The sequence below is a fragment of the Cololabis saira genome, chromosome 14, assembly GCF_033807715.1.
Source record: "Cololabis saira isolate AMF1-May2022 chromosome 14, fColSai1.1, whole genome shotgun sequence".
In the NCBI taxonomy this organism is placed as follows: domain Eukaryota; kingdom Metazoa; phylum Chordata; class Actinopteri; order Beloniformes; family Belonidae; genus Cololabis; species Cololabis saira.
The window spans coordinates 45,230,157-45,251,236 of record NC_084600.1 but is presented as its reverse complement, the minus strand read 5'-3'; the positions used below and the strand labels follow the sequence as shown (position 1 = coordinate 45,251,236).

General features: G+C 42.8%; 1 protein-coding gene across 1 annotated transcript in view; it reads right to left on the bottom strand.

Annotated features, from left to right (window-relative positions):
- The window catches only part of LOC133460129 (junctional adhesion molecule 3B-like), a 51,622-nt gene extending 33,163 nt beyond the window's left edge, over window positions 1-18,459 (bottom strand). The window contains exon 1 of the mRNA XM_061740676.1: window positions 18,343-18,459. Within this exon, the coding sequence (XP_061596660.1) occupies window positions 18,343-18,424 (82 nt within the window). The 5' untranslated portion in view covers window positions 18,425-18,459. The remainder of the gene's footprint in view (window positions 1-18,342) is intronic.
- Between the last annotated feature and the right edge of the window lie 2,621 nt (window positions 18,460-21,080).

Below are 21,080 nucleotides of genomic sequence, written 5' to 3'. Positions count from 1 at the left end.
CCGCAAACGGTTTAGGGTTTTCCAGATAGCCCATGGTTGGTCATGGCCAGTTGCAAGACATTCATCTGGGATGATGCCTCTCTCTGTCCATTGGGTTGTCTGGCTGCCCAGGCTGTTCCCCTGGTTCTGCCACTCAGTGGTCCTGGCGACAGATGGTCCCCAGTTCTGGACTGGTATCCAGGAAGCTGCTCCCAGTTCTGGAGTGGTATCCAGGAAGCTGCTCCAGTTCTGGAGTGGTATCCAGGAAGCTGCTTCTGGACGTGAGCCGTTTCTGGGGGGCGAGGTGTTGGTGCAGTGAGTGCAGGTTGTCATGGGCCTGCTTGCTGCTCTGCTTGTGGAGGTGGAGGTGTGTGAGGGTTGTTGTGATGCAGAGGTGGAGGTGTGTGGGGGTTGTTGTGATGCGGAGATGGAGGTGTTGGGGGTTGTTGTGATGCAGAGATGGAGGTGTTGGGGGTTGTTGTGATGCAGAGGTGGAGGTGTGTGGGGGTTGTTGTGATGCGGAGATGGAGGTGTTGGGGGTTGTTGTGATGCAGAGATGGAGGTGTTGGGGGTTGTTGTGATGCAGAGATGGAGGTGTTGGGGGATGTTGTGATGCATCCAGTCACTATCCTGCAGGTCTCGTTGAGGACAGGGTCCAGTTTGCGTCCGTGACTTGATTTATACCATGCTGGGCAGGGTTAGGGTTAGAGGAAGGGTTGGGGTTAGAGGAAGGGTTAGATCATGGGTCACCAACCCGTGGCCACCAGGTCGCCCGCAGGCCAGTTCTAAAAATAGCACTAATCACGATCTAGCTCTGTCTAAAACTGTATTCAATTGTGTTGCTTTTCTTTTTAAATTACATTCACAGTGATGTAAATTAAAAAACGAATTCATCAAAACGTTAAAAAAAAAATATATATATATATATATATATATATATATATATATATAAATCATGAAAAAGGTTTCATATCCAAACGCTGACGTGGTCTGGGGTCAGAGGTCGGTCTAGTTTCATGACCAACCAAAGCTCTGCTGAGATGCTGCAAAGACGAGGAGACGGAAGTGGTTTCTACCGACAAAAACATGGCAGGAAAAAGGACGAAAACGTATAATTTTCACAGTGAACGGGAGAGAGAGAGTTCTTTTTCACTAACGTGAAAGAAAACTGTGTGTCTCATTTGCGACTGTGTCGACGGCTAAGCGGCTCAACGTGGAGACACTTCAGTACAACAACATTTATTTTAAAAGGAGTCAACTTTTGTTAAATCTTACATGACTGATCATTTGTACAAACATGGTTCAGAGTTCATGATTTGATAAAAACTGTTAGTGGCTTTTGAACATTTTAAAATATTTCCTGCAAATTGTTGTGGAAGAGGAAGGGTTAGAGGAAGGGTTAGGGTTAGAAAAAAGGGTTAGAGGAAAGTTTGGGGTTGGGGGAAAGGTTGGGGTTAGAGGAAGTTAAAGGAAGTGTTGGGGTTAAAGGAAGGGTTAAGGTTGGAGGAACGGTTGGGGGAGTAATGGTTACGGGGGGTAGAGGAAGAGTTGTGTTTAGAGAAAGAGTTATAGGAAGGGGTAGAGGGGGAGTTAGAGGGGGGATAGAGGAAGGTTTAAAGTTAGAGGAAGGGTTAGGGTTATAGGAAGGGGTTAAAAGGAAGGGTTAAGGTTGGAGGAACGGTTGGGGGAGTAATGGTTACGGGGGGTAGAGGAAGAGTTGTGGTTAGAGAAAGAGTTATAGGAAGGGGTAGAGGGGGAGTTAGAGGGGGGATAGAGGAAGGTTTAAAGTTAGAGGAAGGGTTAGGGTTATAGGAAGGGTTGTAGAGGGGTAGAGGAATGGTGAAATGGAAGCAGAAAGCTTGCAATGTCCTTTTTTCAACGGGGGCCTCGCCGCTCCGGTTCAGCTCAGTCATCAAGATGCTATCGACTCGGAAACAAGAGGTCCGGCACAAAATCCCATTATTTCTAAAGTCTACTGCTGCTACAAAAGCTTCCCACAGCCCGGGCTATTAACCGGCCTTTGTCTTCGCTCCCGAACAAAAGCCGTGGTTGTGGCGGGGGAGAATGAACGCAGGAAGAGAAACGCAGCAGCCAGACGGAACTCATGTTTGATCGGGGAGAGACACAGTAACATCATTTATTTCTTCCATTTACTGGAAAGAACTGCGTTGCCACCGTTCCAAGTACAACGTAAACTGTTTCTGCTCTTTCAAAAGATTAGTCAGACTTGTATTATTTATACTGAGGCCGGTGAAAGCTGCTTCCGCGCTCCGGGAAAGATCTTACGAGCTTTTATAACCAAAAGAACACGGCGATCTTCGTAAACGATGTTAAAAGTCGTCACTGATAAACTCCAAATTCCGTCCAAGGACTTGGAAGTGGAACCAAACGTTCGATCGTAGCTCAAACGGTGCGAGAAGATGGAGATGCCGACTGACTTTGTGGCAGAAAGGGGAAAGGTCAATAAACACGAGCACATTCTTCAGTGCTAATCATGCTAGTAGGCTACGATCCTTCTCTCTGATGAAGATTTCCTTCGCAGCAACTGCTTTCAGTACGACAGCTGGCCTCGTTGGAGAATCGTGTGGGAAGGTATTCAAGCCTTTCACCACCGTTAGCACCGTTTCACCACCGTTAGCACCATTAGCACCACCGTTAGCACCAAGTAAACCGAGTAAACCAAGAGGACGACCGTGTGACCCTTCAGGAAAACTGACAAGCAAGTTCAGGGGACTGGCTGGACGTCTTGTATCAACTTTAACAGAGTGATGTCTGCTGTTGTCTGTGTTGCTGCACATGTTGTACATAATTATTACCACAGGAAGCTGAAGCTAATAAACTACACGAGTCTAAATCATCTCCTAAAGCACCGTTTCCACGTAGCAGAAACGCTGGTGTTTTCATGCGTTTTGTTCGTTCGTTTACACGAAAACGAAGCTCAAAGTCTCCAAAAACCATCATTCCTGAAAACTCCGGCCAAAGTGGAGATTTTTAAAACCTCCGTCTTCACGTTTGCTTGTAAACGGAGAGAAACGGACATTTAGGCTTCAGAACGTCACATTATGAGACAGAAACGTCACCAGCGTCATGAGTGACACCTGTGGTTACAATTAGTTTGTAACCGTCAATATTTTCTTGTATTTTACCTGTTTTATATTCTAAAGTCACACTTAAAAGTAACTCCACTTCTCTGTCACTCCAAACCAAAGACTCTGGTTCATCTTGGAAGTAACTGGAAGTTACTCGTGTCATTTGTTGATGTTTCTTTCCAGGATTCTGATTGGCTAGCATGACTTTATCTTCTCGTTACACTGCCCCCTGTAGGTTTGGCTGCTCATAGCACCTTAACAGATATTTATGCAGGTTCCTGGAAATGATGGGATTTTTCTAAACGTAGAGGGGGAAGTATCAGCTTTTGTAAATGCCCGGCTACGTGGAAACGTGGCCTCAGAGTCTCTAAGAGTCTCTAGAGGGAAATATTACACATCAGTCTGCAATAAAACAGACAATTTATGATACTTTCTCACCTCCTAATATTTATACCTAATAATACGATGTCAGTGTTTTACACGAGACAATAATATTGAAGAATTTATGGATTTAACGCTGTGATCGGTGATATCGGGATCAGATACTGCTTTTGGAGATTGTTGATTGGCCTCAAAATCCTGATGGGCATCTCTATTAAAGGGGGGGTATCTGCCGTGGTAACCCCCCTGAGAACATTCCTTCCTGAACATCACAACGGTTCAGGCGTCCAGCAGGAACCAAACGTCCACAGACGAGCGGCTGCAGACGACACATGTGAGGGAAGATCAACTCAGACCTGAATAGTTTGTGCCGGCGAGAGCAGGAATGTAAAGCAGGAATGTTGCTGAAGCAGCAGCTGACGGGGAAACCGTCTGAGCCCCCAAACGACCCGACGACCCCCCGAGCCGCCGACCCGCTACACCATCACCTGCTGGGGAGGAATCCCCTGGTCCGGGGGAAATACCAGCCCGGCTCCACGTTGGGGGAGGTGGACGTTAGCCTAGCCTCCGCTCAGGTGCAGGAAACAACCACTTACGTTCTGAGCATGTTTACCATCATGACACACACAACCTGCTACATGGATGTCTCTATGGACGAATGCTACTAAAAGAGATGTAAATAAACTCCAGCTGGTTCAGAACAAGGCCTTGTTCTCCAGTGTCCATATAACACCATATAACACCATATAACACCATATAACACCATATTATACCATATAACACCATATAACACCATAACACCATATTATACCATATAACACCATATAACACCATATAACACCATATAACACCATATAACACCATATAACTCCATATAACACCATATAACACCATATAACACCATATAATACCATATAACTCCATATAACACCATATAACACCATAACACCATTTAACACCATATAACACCATATAATACCATATAACACCATATAACACCATATTATACCAAATAACACCATATAACACCATATAACACCATATAACACCATATTATACCAAATAACACCATATAACACCATATAACACCATATTATACCATATAACACCATATAACACCATAAACACCATATAACACCATATAACACCATAACACCATTTAACACCATATAACACCATATAACTCCATATAACACCATATAACACCATATAACACCATATAACACCATATAACACCATATAACTCCATATAACACCATATAATACCATATAACACCATATATAACACAATATAATACCATATAACACCATATAATACCATTTAACACAATATAACACCATATATAACACCATATAATACCATATTATACCATATAACACCATATAACACCATAAACACCATAAACACCATATAACACCATATAACACCATAACACCATTTAACACCATATAACACCATATAACACCATATAACACCATATAACTCCATATAACACCATATAACACCATATAACACCATATAACACCATATAACACCATATAACACCATATAACACCATAACACCATTTAACACCATATAACACCATATAACACCATATAACACCATATAACACCATATAACTCCATATAACTCCATATAACACCATATAACACCATATAACACCATAACACCATTTAACACCATATAACACCATATAACACCATAACACCATTTAACACCATATAACACCATATAACACCATATTATACCATTTAACACCATATAATACCATATAATACCATTTAACACCATATAATACCATTTAACACCATATAACACCATATAACACCATATAACACCATATATAACACAATATAATACCATATAACACCATATAACACCAGTATCAATAGCTGAACTTCTGTCTACGATGGTTAAAAGTTGAGGACAGAATGAATGTATGAATGAATGAATGAATGAATGTTGCTGCACTTCTGTTTTCAATATAGAAGGTTTTACAATCAAAACTCCATTATATATCAGTACAATCAGATACAATATAGAGTCGTCTGCATACGCCACTAGACAGGAAACAAAGGGACAGTTTTCTACGGAAGAGTATCAGGGCAGGAGAAAATTAAAAATAATATTTTAGAGGAGGAAGATTTTTTTTTCATTATGCACTTCAAGAAAAAAGTTGAAATGTCAAGAAAAAGGTTGAAATGTCGTGAATAAAGTTGAAATGTTGAGGAAAAAAGATGAAATTTCGACTTTATTCTTGAAATTGTATTTCAACGTTAATTTCGACATTTCAACTTTTTTGATTGGAAGAACGTCTTGATAGATAAAGTATAGAATATGGATTTTATTGAGTTAACATGCAGCATCATCAGGCCTCCGATCGCCTGGAGAGAAAGATAACGTAGATTGGTCGCCACAACCCAAACAATCAGCATCAGCATCAATATCAGCATCAGCATCAATACTAATATCTGCATCAGCATCAATACCAATATCAGCATCAATACCAATATCAGCATCAATACCAATATCAGCATCAGCATCAATACCAATATCAGCATCAATACCAATATCAGCATCAATACCAATATCAGCATCAATACCAATATCAGCATCAGCATCAATACCAATATCAGCATCAATACCAATATCAGCATCAATACCAATATCAGCATCAGCATCAATACCAATATCAGCATCAGCATGAGATACAGCATCAGCATCAGAACCACAATTAGCATCAGAACCAGAATCAGCATCAGCATCAATACCAATATCAGCATCAGATCCAGCATCAGCATCAATACCAATATCAGCATCAGATCCAGCATCAGCATCAGCATCAATACCAATATCAGCATCAGCATCAGATCCAGCATCAGCATCAGCATCAATACCAATATCAGCATCAGCATCAGATCCAGCATCAGCATCAATACCAATATCAGCATCAGCATCAGATCCAGCATCAGCATCAGCATCAATACCAATATCAGCATCAGCATCAGAACCAGAATCAGCATCAGTACCAAAACCAGACCCAGCATCAGCAGCATCAGCATCAGAACCACAATTAGCATCAGAACCAGAATCAGCATCAGAACCAGCATCAGCATCAATACCAACATCAGCATCAATATCAGCATCAGAACCAGAATTAATATCAGCATCAGCAGCATTAACATCAATACTATCAGCACCAATACCAGTATCAGCATCAACATCAATATCAGCATCAATATCAGCATCAGCATCAATATCAGCATCAGCATCAATATCAGCATCAGCATCAATATCAGCATCAGCATGAGATACAGCATCAGCATCAGAACCACAATTAGCATCAGAACCAGCATCAGCATCAATATCAGCATCAGCATCAATATCAGCATCAGAACCAGAATTAATATCAGCATCAGCAGCATTAACATCAATACTATCAGCACCAATACCAGTATCAGCATCAACATCAATATCAGCATCAGCATCAATATCAGCATCAATATCAGCATCAGCATCAATATCAGCATCAATATCAGCATCAGCATCAATATCAGCATCAGCATCAATATCAGCATCAATATCAGCATCAATACCAATATCAGCATCAATATCAGCATCAACACCAATATCAGCATCAATATCAGCATCAATACCAATATCAGCATCAATATCAGCATCAGCATCAATATCAGCATCAATATCAGCATCAACACCAATACCAATATCAGCATCAATACCAATATCAATATCAGCATCAATATCAGCATCAGAATCAGTTTTATTGGCCAAGTTTGAACATTGGTCCGACAAGGAGTTTGACTGGTTATTTCGCTCTCTGTATCCAGATTTAAAAGTAGCAACAGTAAATAAACAAACGTGCAACGGGGGCGGGGCTTTCCTAGCAATGGGGGTGGGGCTTGCCTAGCAACGGGGGCGGGGCTTTCCTAGCAACGGGGGTGGGGCTTTCCTAGCAACGGGGGCGGGGCTTTCCTAGCAACGGGGGCGGGGCTTTCCTAGCAACGGGGGTGGGGCTTTCCTAGCAACGGGGGCGGGGCTTTCCTAGCAACGGGGGGCTTGACAAAGGAAGCACCTTATTTTCTACATTTAAATGGTTTCAGGAAGAACAAACGAGATAAAGCAGCCTGGGAACCGCCGGGCCTGGTCTGGTCTGGCCCCACCGGGACCCCGGGGGGGGTTTGGGCCCCCCGGGTCCCACCGGCCCCCGGGGGTCTGGAGACCACGGAGACCCGCCCTGATAAGACCGGTGCTAATGGGCCAACGCCGCCGGAATCAAACATCTCTGAGTCAACAGGAAGGATCAGAAACAGTTTCTATTTACAATGACAAGCACCCATATGGGGGAAAGAAGTGGTTTAGTGAGTAAAACACGGTAAAGGAAGTGGTTTAGGGAGTAAAACACAGTAAAGGAAGTGGTTTAGGAAGTAAAACGCAGTAAAGGAAGTGGTTTAGGAAGTAAAACGCAGTAAAGGAAGTGGTTTAGGGAGTAAAACACAGTAAAGAAGTGGTTTAGGGAGTAAAACACGGTAAAGGAAGTGGTTTAGGGAGTAAATCCCGGTAACATTGTAGATCTGCAAAGGTAGAAAACCATTAGGTAGCATTTTTGGACAAAGCAGCAGAAATCGACAGAACACCGGCGGAGTAACTTCCAGTTACTTCCAAGATGAACCAGAGTCTTTGGTTTGGAGTGACAGAGAAGTGGAGTTACTTTTAAGTGTGACGTTAGAATATAAAACAGGTAAAATACAAGAAAATATTGACGGTTACAAACTAATTGTAACCACAGGTGTCACTCATGACGCTGGTGACGTTTCTGTCTCATAATGTGACGTTCTGAAGAATAAATGTCCGTTTCTCTCCGTTTACAAGCAAACGTGAAGACGGAGGTTTTAAAAATCTACACTTTGGCCGGAGATTTCAGAAATGATGGTTTTTGGAGACTTTGAGCTTCGTTTTCGTGTAAACGAACGAACAAAACGCAGGAGAACACGCCCCCCGACACGAGACAAAAGCCATTATTGGAAGTGAAAACCTTTTATCCCGCCAGCTTTTGTTCTGCTGTTGTTATTTTAGATTTTCTTGATGAATTATTTGTTGGCTCGTTCTTTTGTTCCCTGAATATTTTAGCAGCCGTTGGTTTGTGCTCTCAGTGTTCCAGGTTTCTCGAGATTCACTCTGCAGGATAAACAACAATCTGAAGTCACAAACAACCTGAAAACAACCTGAAACCAACCAGAAAACAACCTGAAAACAACCTGAAGACAACCGGAAAACAAGGTCAGACGTGTCGGAGCAACGGTTAGTCGTCGTCTTCTCTCTCGTCTGGCATCGACTTGAAACTTGCACTGCAAAAACTCAAAATCTTAACATGAATATTTGTCTTATTTCTAGTTAAAATGTCTCATTTTTAGTCAAAAAATCTCATTACACTTAAAACAAGAGTCATTACCAGCAAAATAACAATTTTCACCTGTAGATTTTCACTTCAAATAAGTAGAAAAATCTGCCAGTGGAACAAGATTTATCTTCTTATTACAAGCAAAAAAATCTTGTTCCACTGGCAGATTTTTCTACTTATTTCAAGTGAAAATCTACTTGAAACAGGTGAAAATTGTTGTTTTTTCCAGGGATGAATCTTGTTTTAAGTGTAATGAGATTTTCTTTTAACTAAAAATGAGACATTTTAACTAGAAATGAGACAATATTCCTGGTAAGATTTGGAGTTTTTGCAGTGAGGCGGGACCCCTCAAGTTTCAAGTTTAGTTGATTCATAGCCATTAAGATAAACGTATACAATTGAGACCAATCACGTCTATAATGGTCCTTTGGGATGTATGAATGGATGAATTCCCCAAAGCAAGATATTGAAAGCTTTGGGATGAAAAATTAAGTTTACAATGCAATGTGGTACCGTGAGGAATATGAAAACAGTAGACATTACAACACAGACAATCAAACGTACAAATACATACAAGCATTCATACAGTCGTCCCGATAACTCTGTCATGTACCAAGGGTATTTTATAAATAGCAGATTCTTTAACCACCAGCTCTGGTTTTAATCCGTCACACGGCCGTTTAACGCGAGGATGTAGAGAATAAACAAACATTTTAAAACATGCCGTCGTCTGGCTGCACGACGGCTACAGGAAGTTCTGGAAGGATTTGAGTCTCTTAATGGTTTATAAATATATTCACCACTTTGACTTTGAAGGTGTAACCGGCTCCTCAGGGATCCGTTCTGGTCCAACCCTGTTTTAAATCTACATAAACAACGTTGTTTCTGCTGCAGGCGGTTCCCACATCCATCTACATATCCATCTCTACGCCGACGATACCATCTTGTTCACACCAGTCCCTCCCTGGACGATGACTGGACTTCCTAGTAAACTAACGTCAACGATTTCCAACAAACTTCCTCCAACCGTCACTTAAACACCAACGAAACACAGGGATGATATTCAACCGGAATCTACCACGTAGGGCTGTGCGATTAATCGATTTTAAATCTAAATCGGATTTATTAATCAAGACGATGTTAAAAAAAGGAAAATGGGAAAATGGATTTTCCTTTTCTGCAGCTGCATTACAGACGGAGCTCGTCTAGTCGTCTTTGTAAATGTTGTCACTTTACTAAAACTCAAGGAGGATTTACAGGATCTTTCAATTGCACTTCATTCCCAATAGGGAAATTTGTTTGCTATTTTTCTTTAAAAATAAAAATAAAATATTTGAAACAATTTATTCCATTGTCTTTTGTAGTTTTACCAAAAAAATCGAAATCGAAGTCGAAAATCGGGTTTTCAGAGAAAAAAAATTGGGATTTTATTTTTGTCCAAAATCGCCCAGCCCTATACGTATGACCTTTCAAACCTCCTCCCTGGACGGATCAGTACTCCATAAATATCTGGGAATCTGACAGTTCACTCTCTTGTACGTCCACATTAATACACTACACTAAATGCAGGAATGATAAACTGCCTAATTGGATAATTGTAATATATTGTTTACAACGTAGGAGAAGACGGCAGCGCTTCCTCTGATTGCTGCCAGTGAAGTGGGCGGTGGGTGCTGGACTTGAAAGAAACTTAACTTGAAAATCCCACCAAGTGGTGAAAGCAGCACGCCAAAGAATGTCAATGCAAGACGGGCTCAGTTACAAATATCCATCTTCGCCTCAGCGGTGGGTTTCAGCGGTTCTGGATCAGCTCGATCCAGAACCGCATGTTCACTTCCCTGGGAGCCCCGACTCCAACCAACCCCCCGGTACCAGCTCTCTGCGAATGTCTGGCATCCGGACAAACATCCGAGGCTCTCAGCGACCCGGTAGGTCCGGCAGGAACCCGGGACAGGGGGGCGTCTCACGTCAACCTGTTTACCAGCGAGCCTGGGGGTCCTGGCATGTGGGGGGGGGGCTAACAGCCTGCTAACAGCCTGCTAACAGCCTGCTAGCCTGTCCCGTGGGGGGGCAAGGCTGTCAGCACTGGAGGCTTCTGGGAGGTATCGATCAGGTATCGATCAGGTATCGATCAGGTATCAATCAGGTATAAATCAGGTATTGATCAGGTATCGATCACGTATCGATCAGGTATTGATCAGGTATCAATCGCAGCTACGACGCAGCTTCTGGACTCTGGATATAAACATGACTTAAACACATTTGTCTGTTTTGGTTAAACAGTTTAACAGCAGAGTTCAGGACGGTTGGACTTCCTGTCTGTTAGAAGAGTAGCAGTTTATTTACATTTATATAAATATATATATCTGGCAGCTCCTGCAGGAAGAACTTCATCTGCAGACATTCTGATGTCTGCACGACACGGGCAGTTGCTGGTGGAACATCAGTTCCCCAGCCGTGTTGCAGTCACCACTCCATGATGCAGTCACCACTCCATGTTGCAGTCACCACTCCATGTTGCAGTCACCACTCCATGTTGCAGTCACCACTCCATGATGCAGTCACCACTCCATGTTGCAGTCACCACTCCATGTTGCAGTCACCACTCCATGTTGCAGTCACCACTCCATGTTGCAGTCACCACTCCATGTTGCAGTCACCACTCCATGTTGCAGTCACCACTCCATGTTGCAGTCACCACTCCATGTTGCAGTCACCACTCCATGTTGCAGTCACCACTCCATGTTGCAGTCACCACTCCATGTTGCAGTCACCACTCCATGATGCAGTCACCACTCCATGTTGCAGTCACCACTCCATGTTGCAGTCACCACTCCATGTTGCAGTCACCACTCCATGTTGCAGTCACCACTCCATGTTGCAGTCACCACTCCATGATGCAGTCACCACTCCATGTTGCAGTCACCACTCCATGTTGCAGTCACCACTCCATGTTGCAGTCACCACTCCATGTTGCAGTCACCACTCCATGATGCAGTCACCACTCCATGTTGCAGTCACCACTCCATGTTGCAGTCACCACTCCATGATGCAGTCACCACTCCATGTTGCAGTCACCACTCCATGATGCAGTCACCACTCCATGATGCAGTCACCACTCCATGTTGCAGTCACCACTCCATGTTGCAGTCACCACTCCATGTTGCAGTCACCACTCCATGTTGCAGTCACCACTCAGAATCAGAACCAGAACCAGGACCAGAACCACAATCAGAACCAGAACCAGAATCAGAACCAGAACCAGGACCAGAACCAGGAGAACCAGGACCAGAACCAAAACCAGGACCTGGGACGGCAGATTAAAGCCCTGCAGATATTTTTAGACACTAATTGCTCTTGTGTTGGAGTAGAGGAGGGTAAAAGCCAAACGATAACGACCCCCTCCCAACCCTACCGACCCTCGCTGACACCAGCTGATCAATGCCGTGCGGCTTTGACCTATTGATCAGCTGATCAGCTGATCACACGGGGGGAGGGGTCATGGTACAGGAAGCTGCTCTGGTTCTCTGAAGTCTGAGTCTGAAACTGATCCTGATCCTGAAACTGGTCCTGAATCTGGTCCTGAGTCTGGTCATGATACAGGAAGCTGCTCTGAGTCTGATCCTGAGTCTGAGTCTCCAGTTAAAGCTCTGCGGCACCAAACGTGACGGCGGTGGATTCTTCTCCGTGTTAAAAACACAAACCACCACACCCTCGTCTGTAGGCCTGCCCCCCCCCCCCTGATCTGGCGGCGTGGCAGCAAATGCAACATTCCAGGTTCCAGATTCCAGACTCCAGATGGGAAACACGTGCAGCAGAAACACAAACCTGGAGATCAGAATAACAATCACCATCACCTGTTCTCCACATGAAGGAGCCCGGTGGGGGATCAGGGGGGGGGGGGTTCTGGACCCGCCTGTAACGCCACGCAGGCCCCGCCCCCCCGACCCCGCCCCCCCGGCTCAGGGGGCGGGGCCACCAGAAGTATGTCCGATCCGAGCCTCGTGGCCCAAAGAGCCCGTGTTTATCTCCGGTTTCTGTAGCGGTAACAGGTGGTCACCATGGTAACCACCCCCAGATAGGACGCTAGTCTATCTGGACCAGCCCCCCGGTCTCCACTCAGCAGCGCCGGTTTCCCCCAGTGTCCAGCCGCGGTACTGCAACAGAAAATCCCTTTTTTCCCATAGACCGCAATAGTAAAAGATCGTCCTCTAAAACTGTTCACAGGAACCTCCAGCTGTAATCACCGGCTAATACTAATCTTTGTATTCTATATTTTTAAGTCATGGACTTTATATCTGTCAAAAATGTTTTATAACGGCCAGAAAAGTCAAAGAAAAGTCTCTTTCTGGGCGTGACGTCACGGCTGACGTCACAGCCGTGTCCGTGCATTCCACGGATGTTTATATTAATATATATGATGTAATTATATTATATTAATACATTAATAATATATGTAATACTATACATGTAATAATATACATTAATTAATATATTATATTAATATATATTATATAATTATATTATATTAATACATTAATAATATATGAAAGAAAGAAAGAAAGAAAGAAAGAAAGAAAGAAAGAAAGAAAGAAAGAAAGAAAGAAAGAAAGAAAGGAACTCGTTTAATTGGTTTTTATTAATTCAATGTAATTGGTGTAGTTTAGTATTTAGTATCTTTTACAGCAGTGTTTTGGCTCCAAAGACTGAATGTGGAGATAGATTTATAGTTACAAAGATGGAGTTGAATTGGTATTTTTTTATCCTAATTTTTATCGTTATCGGGATAAATGTCAGAAATTATCGGGATAAATATTTTAGTCCATACCGCCCATCCCCAGTACCAGCACTCTCGGCATGGTTTCTGCAGCAGCTTCATGCTAATCTCCTCCATGCAGATACGGGGGGGGGCTCCAGAACTTCCACAAACCTCTGCTGGTTCTGGTTCTGCTGGTTCTGGTTCTGCTGGTTCTGCTGGTTCTGGTTCTGCTGGTTCTGGTTCTGCTGGTTCTGCTGGTTCTGGTTCTGCTGGTTCTGGTTCTGCTGGTTCTGGTTCTGCTGGTTCTGGTTCTGCTGGTTCTGGTTCTGCTGGTTCTGGTTCTGGGTAAAGGCCCGGATGGATGCGTCTCCGTCAGGTGATTCTGATGATCAGACGAGAGGCCGTATCTGTTGCCGTGACGACGTTTGACGGACGGACCGGGGGGGAGAACCCCCTCACCAGAACCAGAACCAGAACGAGAACCCCCCCCAGAATCCTTCTCACCAGCACCAACTGTAAATCTGGACCAGAGCTTTTCAAACATCTCTCTAATTACAGACACTGATGTTAATGATTAACATCATCAGGATCAGTGGAGCCTGGAGGTCTGGAGGTGAACCCGGGTCCAGCGGGACCACCAGGTCCAGCGGGTCCACCAACCCGGGACCACCGACCCGGGTTCACCAGACCGGGTCCACCGGGACCACCGACGCGGGTCCGGACTCACCAGAGAGACATATTGATAAATGATCCAGTTCCACCTGAGGGACATAAACTAATTGTTGTGTTTTACATGCACAAAATAAAATAAAATAAAATAAATAAATAAATAAATAAATAAATAAATAAATAAATAAATAAATAAATCAATCAATCAATCACATAAAATACAACAGACATCCATGAAAGTCCAGGAATAACTAGATAAACCGTCAATAACTGATACATGTGAGAATTACCGTCATCAATAACTGATACATGTGAGAATTACCGTCATCAATAACTGATACATTCACCACCAGGACATTATTACTGTGATCAATACATGGATCAATGTTTATGATCAGTCTTCATCAATACCTGACATGTTCTTACTGGTTCCTACCGGTTTCATCATAAACTACCGGTTCTGGGCGATTTTGGACAAAAATAAAATCACGATTTTTTTTCCTGTCAACCCGATTTTCAATTTTGATTTCGATTTTTTTTGGTAAAACTACAAAAGACAAAGGAATAAATTGTTTCAAATATTTTATCTTAATTTTGAAAGAAAAATAAAGAAATGTCCGTATTGGGAATGAAGTGAAACTGAAAAAAACTTTAAATCCTCTGTGAGTTTAGTAAAGTGATTAAAGATCTTCTTGACCAAACAAAGTAAAAAAATCGATTTTCCGATTTTCCTTTTTTTAACATCGTCTTAATAAATCCGATTTAGATTTAAAATCGATTCATCGCACAGCCCTAACCGGTTCAAACATTAATTTACCGGTCCACCTGAGGGACAAAACACGCAGGTCACATGACCCCCCGCAGTCATGTGACCCGGGCGCTCCTACAGGTCACATGACCCCCCGGGTCACATGACCCCCCGGGTCACATGACCCCCCGGGTCACATGACGCTGCTGAAACAGTAAATAAATAAATAAAGAGTTTCTTTTCATGATTCAGGAGAATCGGCTGAGCAGCAGAAGAGACGGAGGGGGTGGGGGTTAAAAAGAGGACTTTTTAAAGAGGACTAAAAACCTTTCTGGTTCCACCTGGGGGAGATAAAACTACTAATAATAATTGATATGTTGATAGTTGATAATTAAAAGGAAACAGAAATAAAATCAAGATAAGAGATAAAAGAGATAAAAAGTCAAGACATGGCAGAAAAGAGAATAAAAGAATTGAAAACAGCAACTAAGGAAAGAAAAGAGGAATAAAAACCTTTCTGGTTCCACCTGAGGAACATGAATCTACCGGTCCACCTGAGGGACAAACGCGGGTCACATGACCCCCCGCGGTCACATGACCCCCCGCGGTCACGTGACCCGGGAGGGGGGTCATGTGACCCGGGGGGGTCATGTGACCTCCGCCCTCCGGCAGGTCGAGGCTGAAACAGTAAATAAATAAATAAAGAGCCACGTTTCTGTTTCTGATTCAGGAAAAAACGGCTGAGCAGCAGAAGAGGAGGAGAAGAAGAGAGGGGTTTACACTGCAAAAACTCAATCTTAACTAGAATATTTGTCTTATTTCTAGTTAAAATGTCTCATTTTTAGTAAATAAAAAATCTCATTCCACTTAAAACAAGACTCATCACTGGAAAAAACAACAATTTTCACCTGTTTCAAGTAGATTTTCACTTAAAATAAGTAGAAAAATCTGCCAGTGGAACAAGATTTATTTACTTGTAATAAGAAGATAAATCTTGTTCCACTGGCAGATTTTTCTACTTATTTCAAGTGAAAATTTACTTGAAACAGGTGGAAATTGTCAAATAACAAGTTATTTTTCTGGTAATGAGTCTTGTTTTAAGTGTAATGAGATTTTTTAATTAAAAATGAGACATTTGAACTAGAAATACTAGAAACTAGAAACTAGAAATAAGACAAATATTCTTGTTAAGATTTTGAGTTTTTGCAGTGAACAGACATTCTTTCCTTCCAGCATGAACTAAACATCTACAAACTTCTACAAACTTCTACAAACTTCTACAAACTTCCAGAGACGACACGTGTGAGGGAAGATCAACTCAGACCGGAATAGTTTGAGCCGGCGAGAGCAGGAATGTAAACCAGGAATGTTTGACTAAAAATAAGACATTTTAACTAGAAATAAGACAAATAATCCTGGTCAGATTTGGAGTTTTCACCTGTTTCAAGTCAATTTTCACTTGAAATAAGTAGAAAAATCTCATTACAAGCAAAAAAATCTTGTTCCCCAAGAATAAAATCTTTACAGGGCGATGTTGGAGACGATGAAACAACTCTGGCTCAACGTTTTGATAAATCTCTCTCAAATAAAGATAAATCTTGTTCCACTGGCAGATTTTTCTACTTATTTCAAGTGAAAATTGACTTGAAACAGTTGGAAATTGTCAAATAACAAGTTATTTTTCTGGTAATGAGATTTTCTTTTACTAAAAATTAGACATTTTAACTAGAAATAAGACAAATATTCCTGGTGGTATTTGGGGTTTTTGCAGCAAAACCTTCATGAGGTCCAGGATGATGATTATGTTCCAAGATGATCACTGTTTATTTCTATTTTTTTGGTTTATTGTATTTTTATTTTATCTTTTTTCTCATTTAAACATTAGATAATTTACTGGATTGTTGATGTTTGATCACACTGAAAAAACTAAACATCTTACCAGGAATATTTGTCTTATTTCTAGTTCAAATGTCTCATTTTTAGTCAAAAAATCTCATTACACTTAAAACAAGAGTCATCACCAGAAAAATAACTTGTTATTTGACAATTTTCACCTGTTTCAAGTCAATTTTCACTTGAAATAAGTAGAAAAATCTGCCAGTGGAACAAGATTTATCTTCTCATTACAAGCAAAGTATTGTTCCACTGGCAGATTTTTCTACTTATTTCAAGTGAAAATGTACCTGAAACAGGTGAAAATTGTTGTTTTTTCCAGTGATGAGTCTTGTTTTAAGTGGAATGAGATTTTTTTTACTAAAATGAGACATTTGTAGGTTTTACAGTGTAAAAGGGGGAGTTTCTGTTTCTGTCCGCATGACCGTTGGCTCCTCCTGGAAAAGTCCGTTATCCGCATCACCTCATCCAGACCCGGTCCAGACCCGGTCCAGAACCAGGACCTGGTCCAGAACCCGGGACTAGACCCAACACCCAGTACCAGACCGGGTCCGAACTCAAAAAGAAACTTTTTCTCCCTCAGATCGAGGACAAACACAAAAACACGCGCAGACGCTCAAACACGCAACGTGGCCGCTCCGAACCGACCCGAACCGACCCGAACTAAAGTCCATAAATCACCCAGCTGGCCCGGTTCTGTGAGGAAAACCACGCGGTTCTGGTTCCGTTCACTCGGAACCGACTCGATCCAATAAAAAACAATCGATAGATGGAATAAAAAACATAAAAAACACGCTCCAAACTAAAATACCCGCACCGGTCCGGTTCTTTCTGCCCTTAATTAACACTCCGGTCCGGTCCAGTTCTGAGCCGAGCCGGTCCAGTTCTGCCCTGAACAAACAGAACATTCAGAAAAACAAAGGTCCGACTGGACCGAACCGAGTTCAGCTCGGGGAGAGAAGCTCAAACTACCGATAGATGGAATAAAAAACATAAAAAACACGCTCCAAACTAAAAAACCCGGTTCTTTCTGCCCTTTAACACACCGAACCGGTCCGGTTCTGACCCGAACCGGTCCAGTTCGGCCCTGAAACACCAGAACATTTAGAAAAACAAAGATCCGACTGGACCGAACCGAGTTCTGCTCGGGGAGAGAAGCTCCGGAGTTGAGTTGATTTATGGTTCTGCGTCACACCGACGCAGAGCCTACGGCGTAGGTACGCGTCGACGCGTAACCCTACGCCGTAGGCTACGCCGTCGGTTTAACGCAGAACCATAAACCCTCGCTCTGCGCGTCGCGGCGCGGCGGCTCTCTGCGCGTTTCCACCGGGTTTCCAGGCGGATCCGGGCGGAACTCTGGCCCGGGTCGGCCCGGGCTGGGACCCGGGGGTCGGGACACTCACACAGGGCTGAGATCAGAGCCAGTAGGGCCAGGAGAGGACCAGCAGGAGGGAGGAGAGGGAAAGCAGGACGGGATCTCGCCATCTTGCTGCTGAAGCGGCTGCTGCTCCGAAACTGCAGCGGGACATGCGCACAAAAGTGAAGCTTTGGAGAGACCTGGCTGGGGGGGGGGGGGGGCAGTTAGAGAAGGAGGGGGGGTATTTAGAGAGGGGGGGTATTAGAGGGAGGGGGGGTATTTAGAGGGGGGGCAGGGTAACCGTCTCCATGGTAACCGGGAGCATCACTCACAGGACAGGAATTCAGGGCGGGGGGGGGGGGGGGGTGTGATGTAAAGTTTTTTTTATTGTTTTATTCTTTTTTGTGATGTCATGACCGAAATAAACTAAACTAAATTAAGAAAAAAGAAAAACTAAAAAAGTTACAACAGACTTTACAGTTACTAAACCACAGATATGCAGTTACATAAGGAGAAGAGAGAAGATCCAGACGTGTTTGACTAACTAACTAACTAACTAACTAACTAACTAACTAACTAACTAACTAAATAACTAACTAACTAACTAACTAACTAACTAATAGGACAGGAATTCAGGGCTGATGTAAAGTTACAACAACAGACTTTACAGTTACAGTTAAACCACAGATATGATGTTACATAAGGAGGAGAGAGAAGATCCAGACACAATTGACTTTAATGTGAACAATAAAACATGAAAACGTCTTTAACTTTATTAGTAACGTTGGATTTTACTCCAGTCACGTGACGAGAAACATGCGGACAACACTGATGACATCACTGATGACATCACTGATGACATCACCTCATTAAAGACTTGAATGTGAAGATTTAAGATAAGATTACACTTTAGTTCAGTTTACACACGTTTGGCAAAAATGGGTCATGCTGAGCTCAACTATCTATCTTTCCAACTAATTAACTAACATACTACCTAATTAACTGACAAACTATCTACCTATCTAAATAACTGACCAACAACTAACTAATTATCTAACTGACTAACTGACTATCTATGTGCTGTTTTTCTGTCGTTTCTCTGTCGTTTCTCTGCCGTTTCTCTGCTGTTTTTCTGCTGTTTTTCTGCCGTTTCTCTGCTGTTTTTCTGCTGTTTCTCGGCTGTTTTTCTGCTGTTTTTCTGCCATTTTTCTGTTGTTTTTCTGCCGTTTCTCGGCCATTTCTCGGCCGTTTCTCTGCCGTTTCTCTGCCGTTTCTCTGCTGTTTTTCTGCTGTTGTTCTGCCGTTTTTCTGCCGTTTCTCTGTTGTTTCTCGGCCGTTTTTCTGCCGTTTCTCTGTTGTTTTTCTGCCGTTTCTCTGTTGTTTCTCTGCTGTTTCTCTGCTGTTTTTCTGTTGTTTCTCTGCTGTTTCTCTGCCGTTTTTCTGCCATTTTTCTGTTGTTTTTCTGCCGTTTCTCGGCCATTTCTCGGCCGTTTCTCTGCTGTTTCTCTGCCGTTTCTCTGTTGTTTCTCTGCTGTTTCTCTGCCGTTTTTCTGCCGTTTCTCTGTTGTTTCTCTGCTGTTTCTCTGCTGTTTTTCTGCTGTTTTTCTGTTGTTTTTCTGCTGTTTCTCGGCCATTTCTCGGCCGTTTCTCTGCTGTTTCTCTGCCGTTTTTCTGCCGTTTTTCTGCCATTTTTCTGTTGTTTTTCTGCCGTTTCTCAGCCATTTCTCGGCCGTTTCTCTGCCGTTTCTCAGCCATTTCTCGGCCGTTTCTCTGCCGTTTCTCGGCCGTTTCTCTGCCGTTTCTCTGCCGTTTTTCTGCGGTTTTTCTGTTGTTTTTCTGCCGTTTCTCTGCCGTTTCTCGGCCATTTCTCGGCCGTTTCTCTGCTGTTTCTCTGCCGTTTTTCTGCCGTTTTTCTGCCATTTTTCTGTTGTTTTTCTGCCGTTTCTCAGCCATTTCTCGGCCGTTTCTCTGCCGTTTCTCTGCCGTTTTTCTGCCGTTTCTCTGCTGTTTTTCTGCCGTTTTTCTGTTGTTTTTCTGCCGTTTCTCTGCCGTTTCTCTGCCGTTTTTCTGCTGTTTCTCTGCTGTTTTTCTGCTGTTTTTCTGCCGTTTCTGTGTTGTTTCCCTGCCGTTTCTCTGCTCTTTTTCTGTTGTTTCTCTGTTGTTTCTCTGTTGTTTCTCTGTTGTTTCTCTGCTGTTTCTCTGCTCTTTTTCTGTTGTTTCTCTGCTCTTTTTCTGCCGTTTTTCTGCCGTTTTTCTGTTGTTTTTCTGCCGTTTCTCTGCCGTTTCTCTGTTGTTTTTCTGCCGTTTTTCTGCCGTTTCTCTGCCGTTTCTCTGCTGTTTCTCTGCTCTTTTTCTGTTGTTTCTCTGTTGTTTTTCTGCCGTTTCTCTGTTGTTTCTCTGCTGTTTCTCTGCTCTTTTTCTGTTGTTTCTCTGTTGTTTCTCTGCTCTTTTTCTGCTGTTTCTCTGTTGTTTCTCTGTTGTTTCTCTGCTGTTTTTCTGCCGTTTCTCTGTTGTTTCTCTGCTCTTTTTCTGTTGTTTCTCTGCTGTTTCTCTGCTGTTTTTCTGCCGTTTCTCTGTTGTTTCTCTGCTCTTTTTCTGTTGTTTCTCTGCTGTTTCTCTGCTGTTTCTCTGCTGTTTTTCTGCCGTTTCTCTGTTGTTTCTCTGCTGTTTCTCTGCTGTTTCTCTGTCGTTTTTCTGCCATTTCTCTGCCATTTCTCTGCTGTTTCTCTGCTCTTTTTCTGCTGTTTCTCTGTTGTTTCTCTGTTGTTTCTCTGCTGTTTTTCT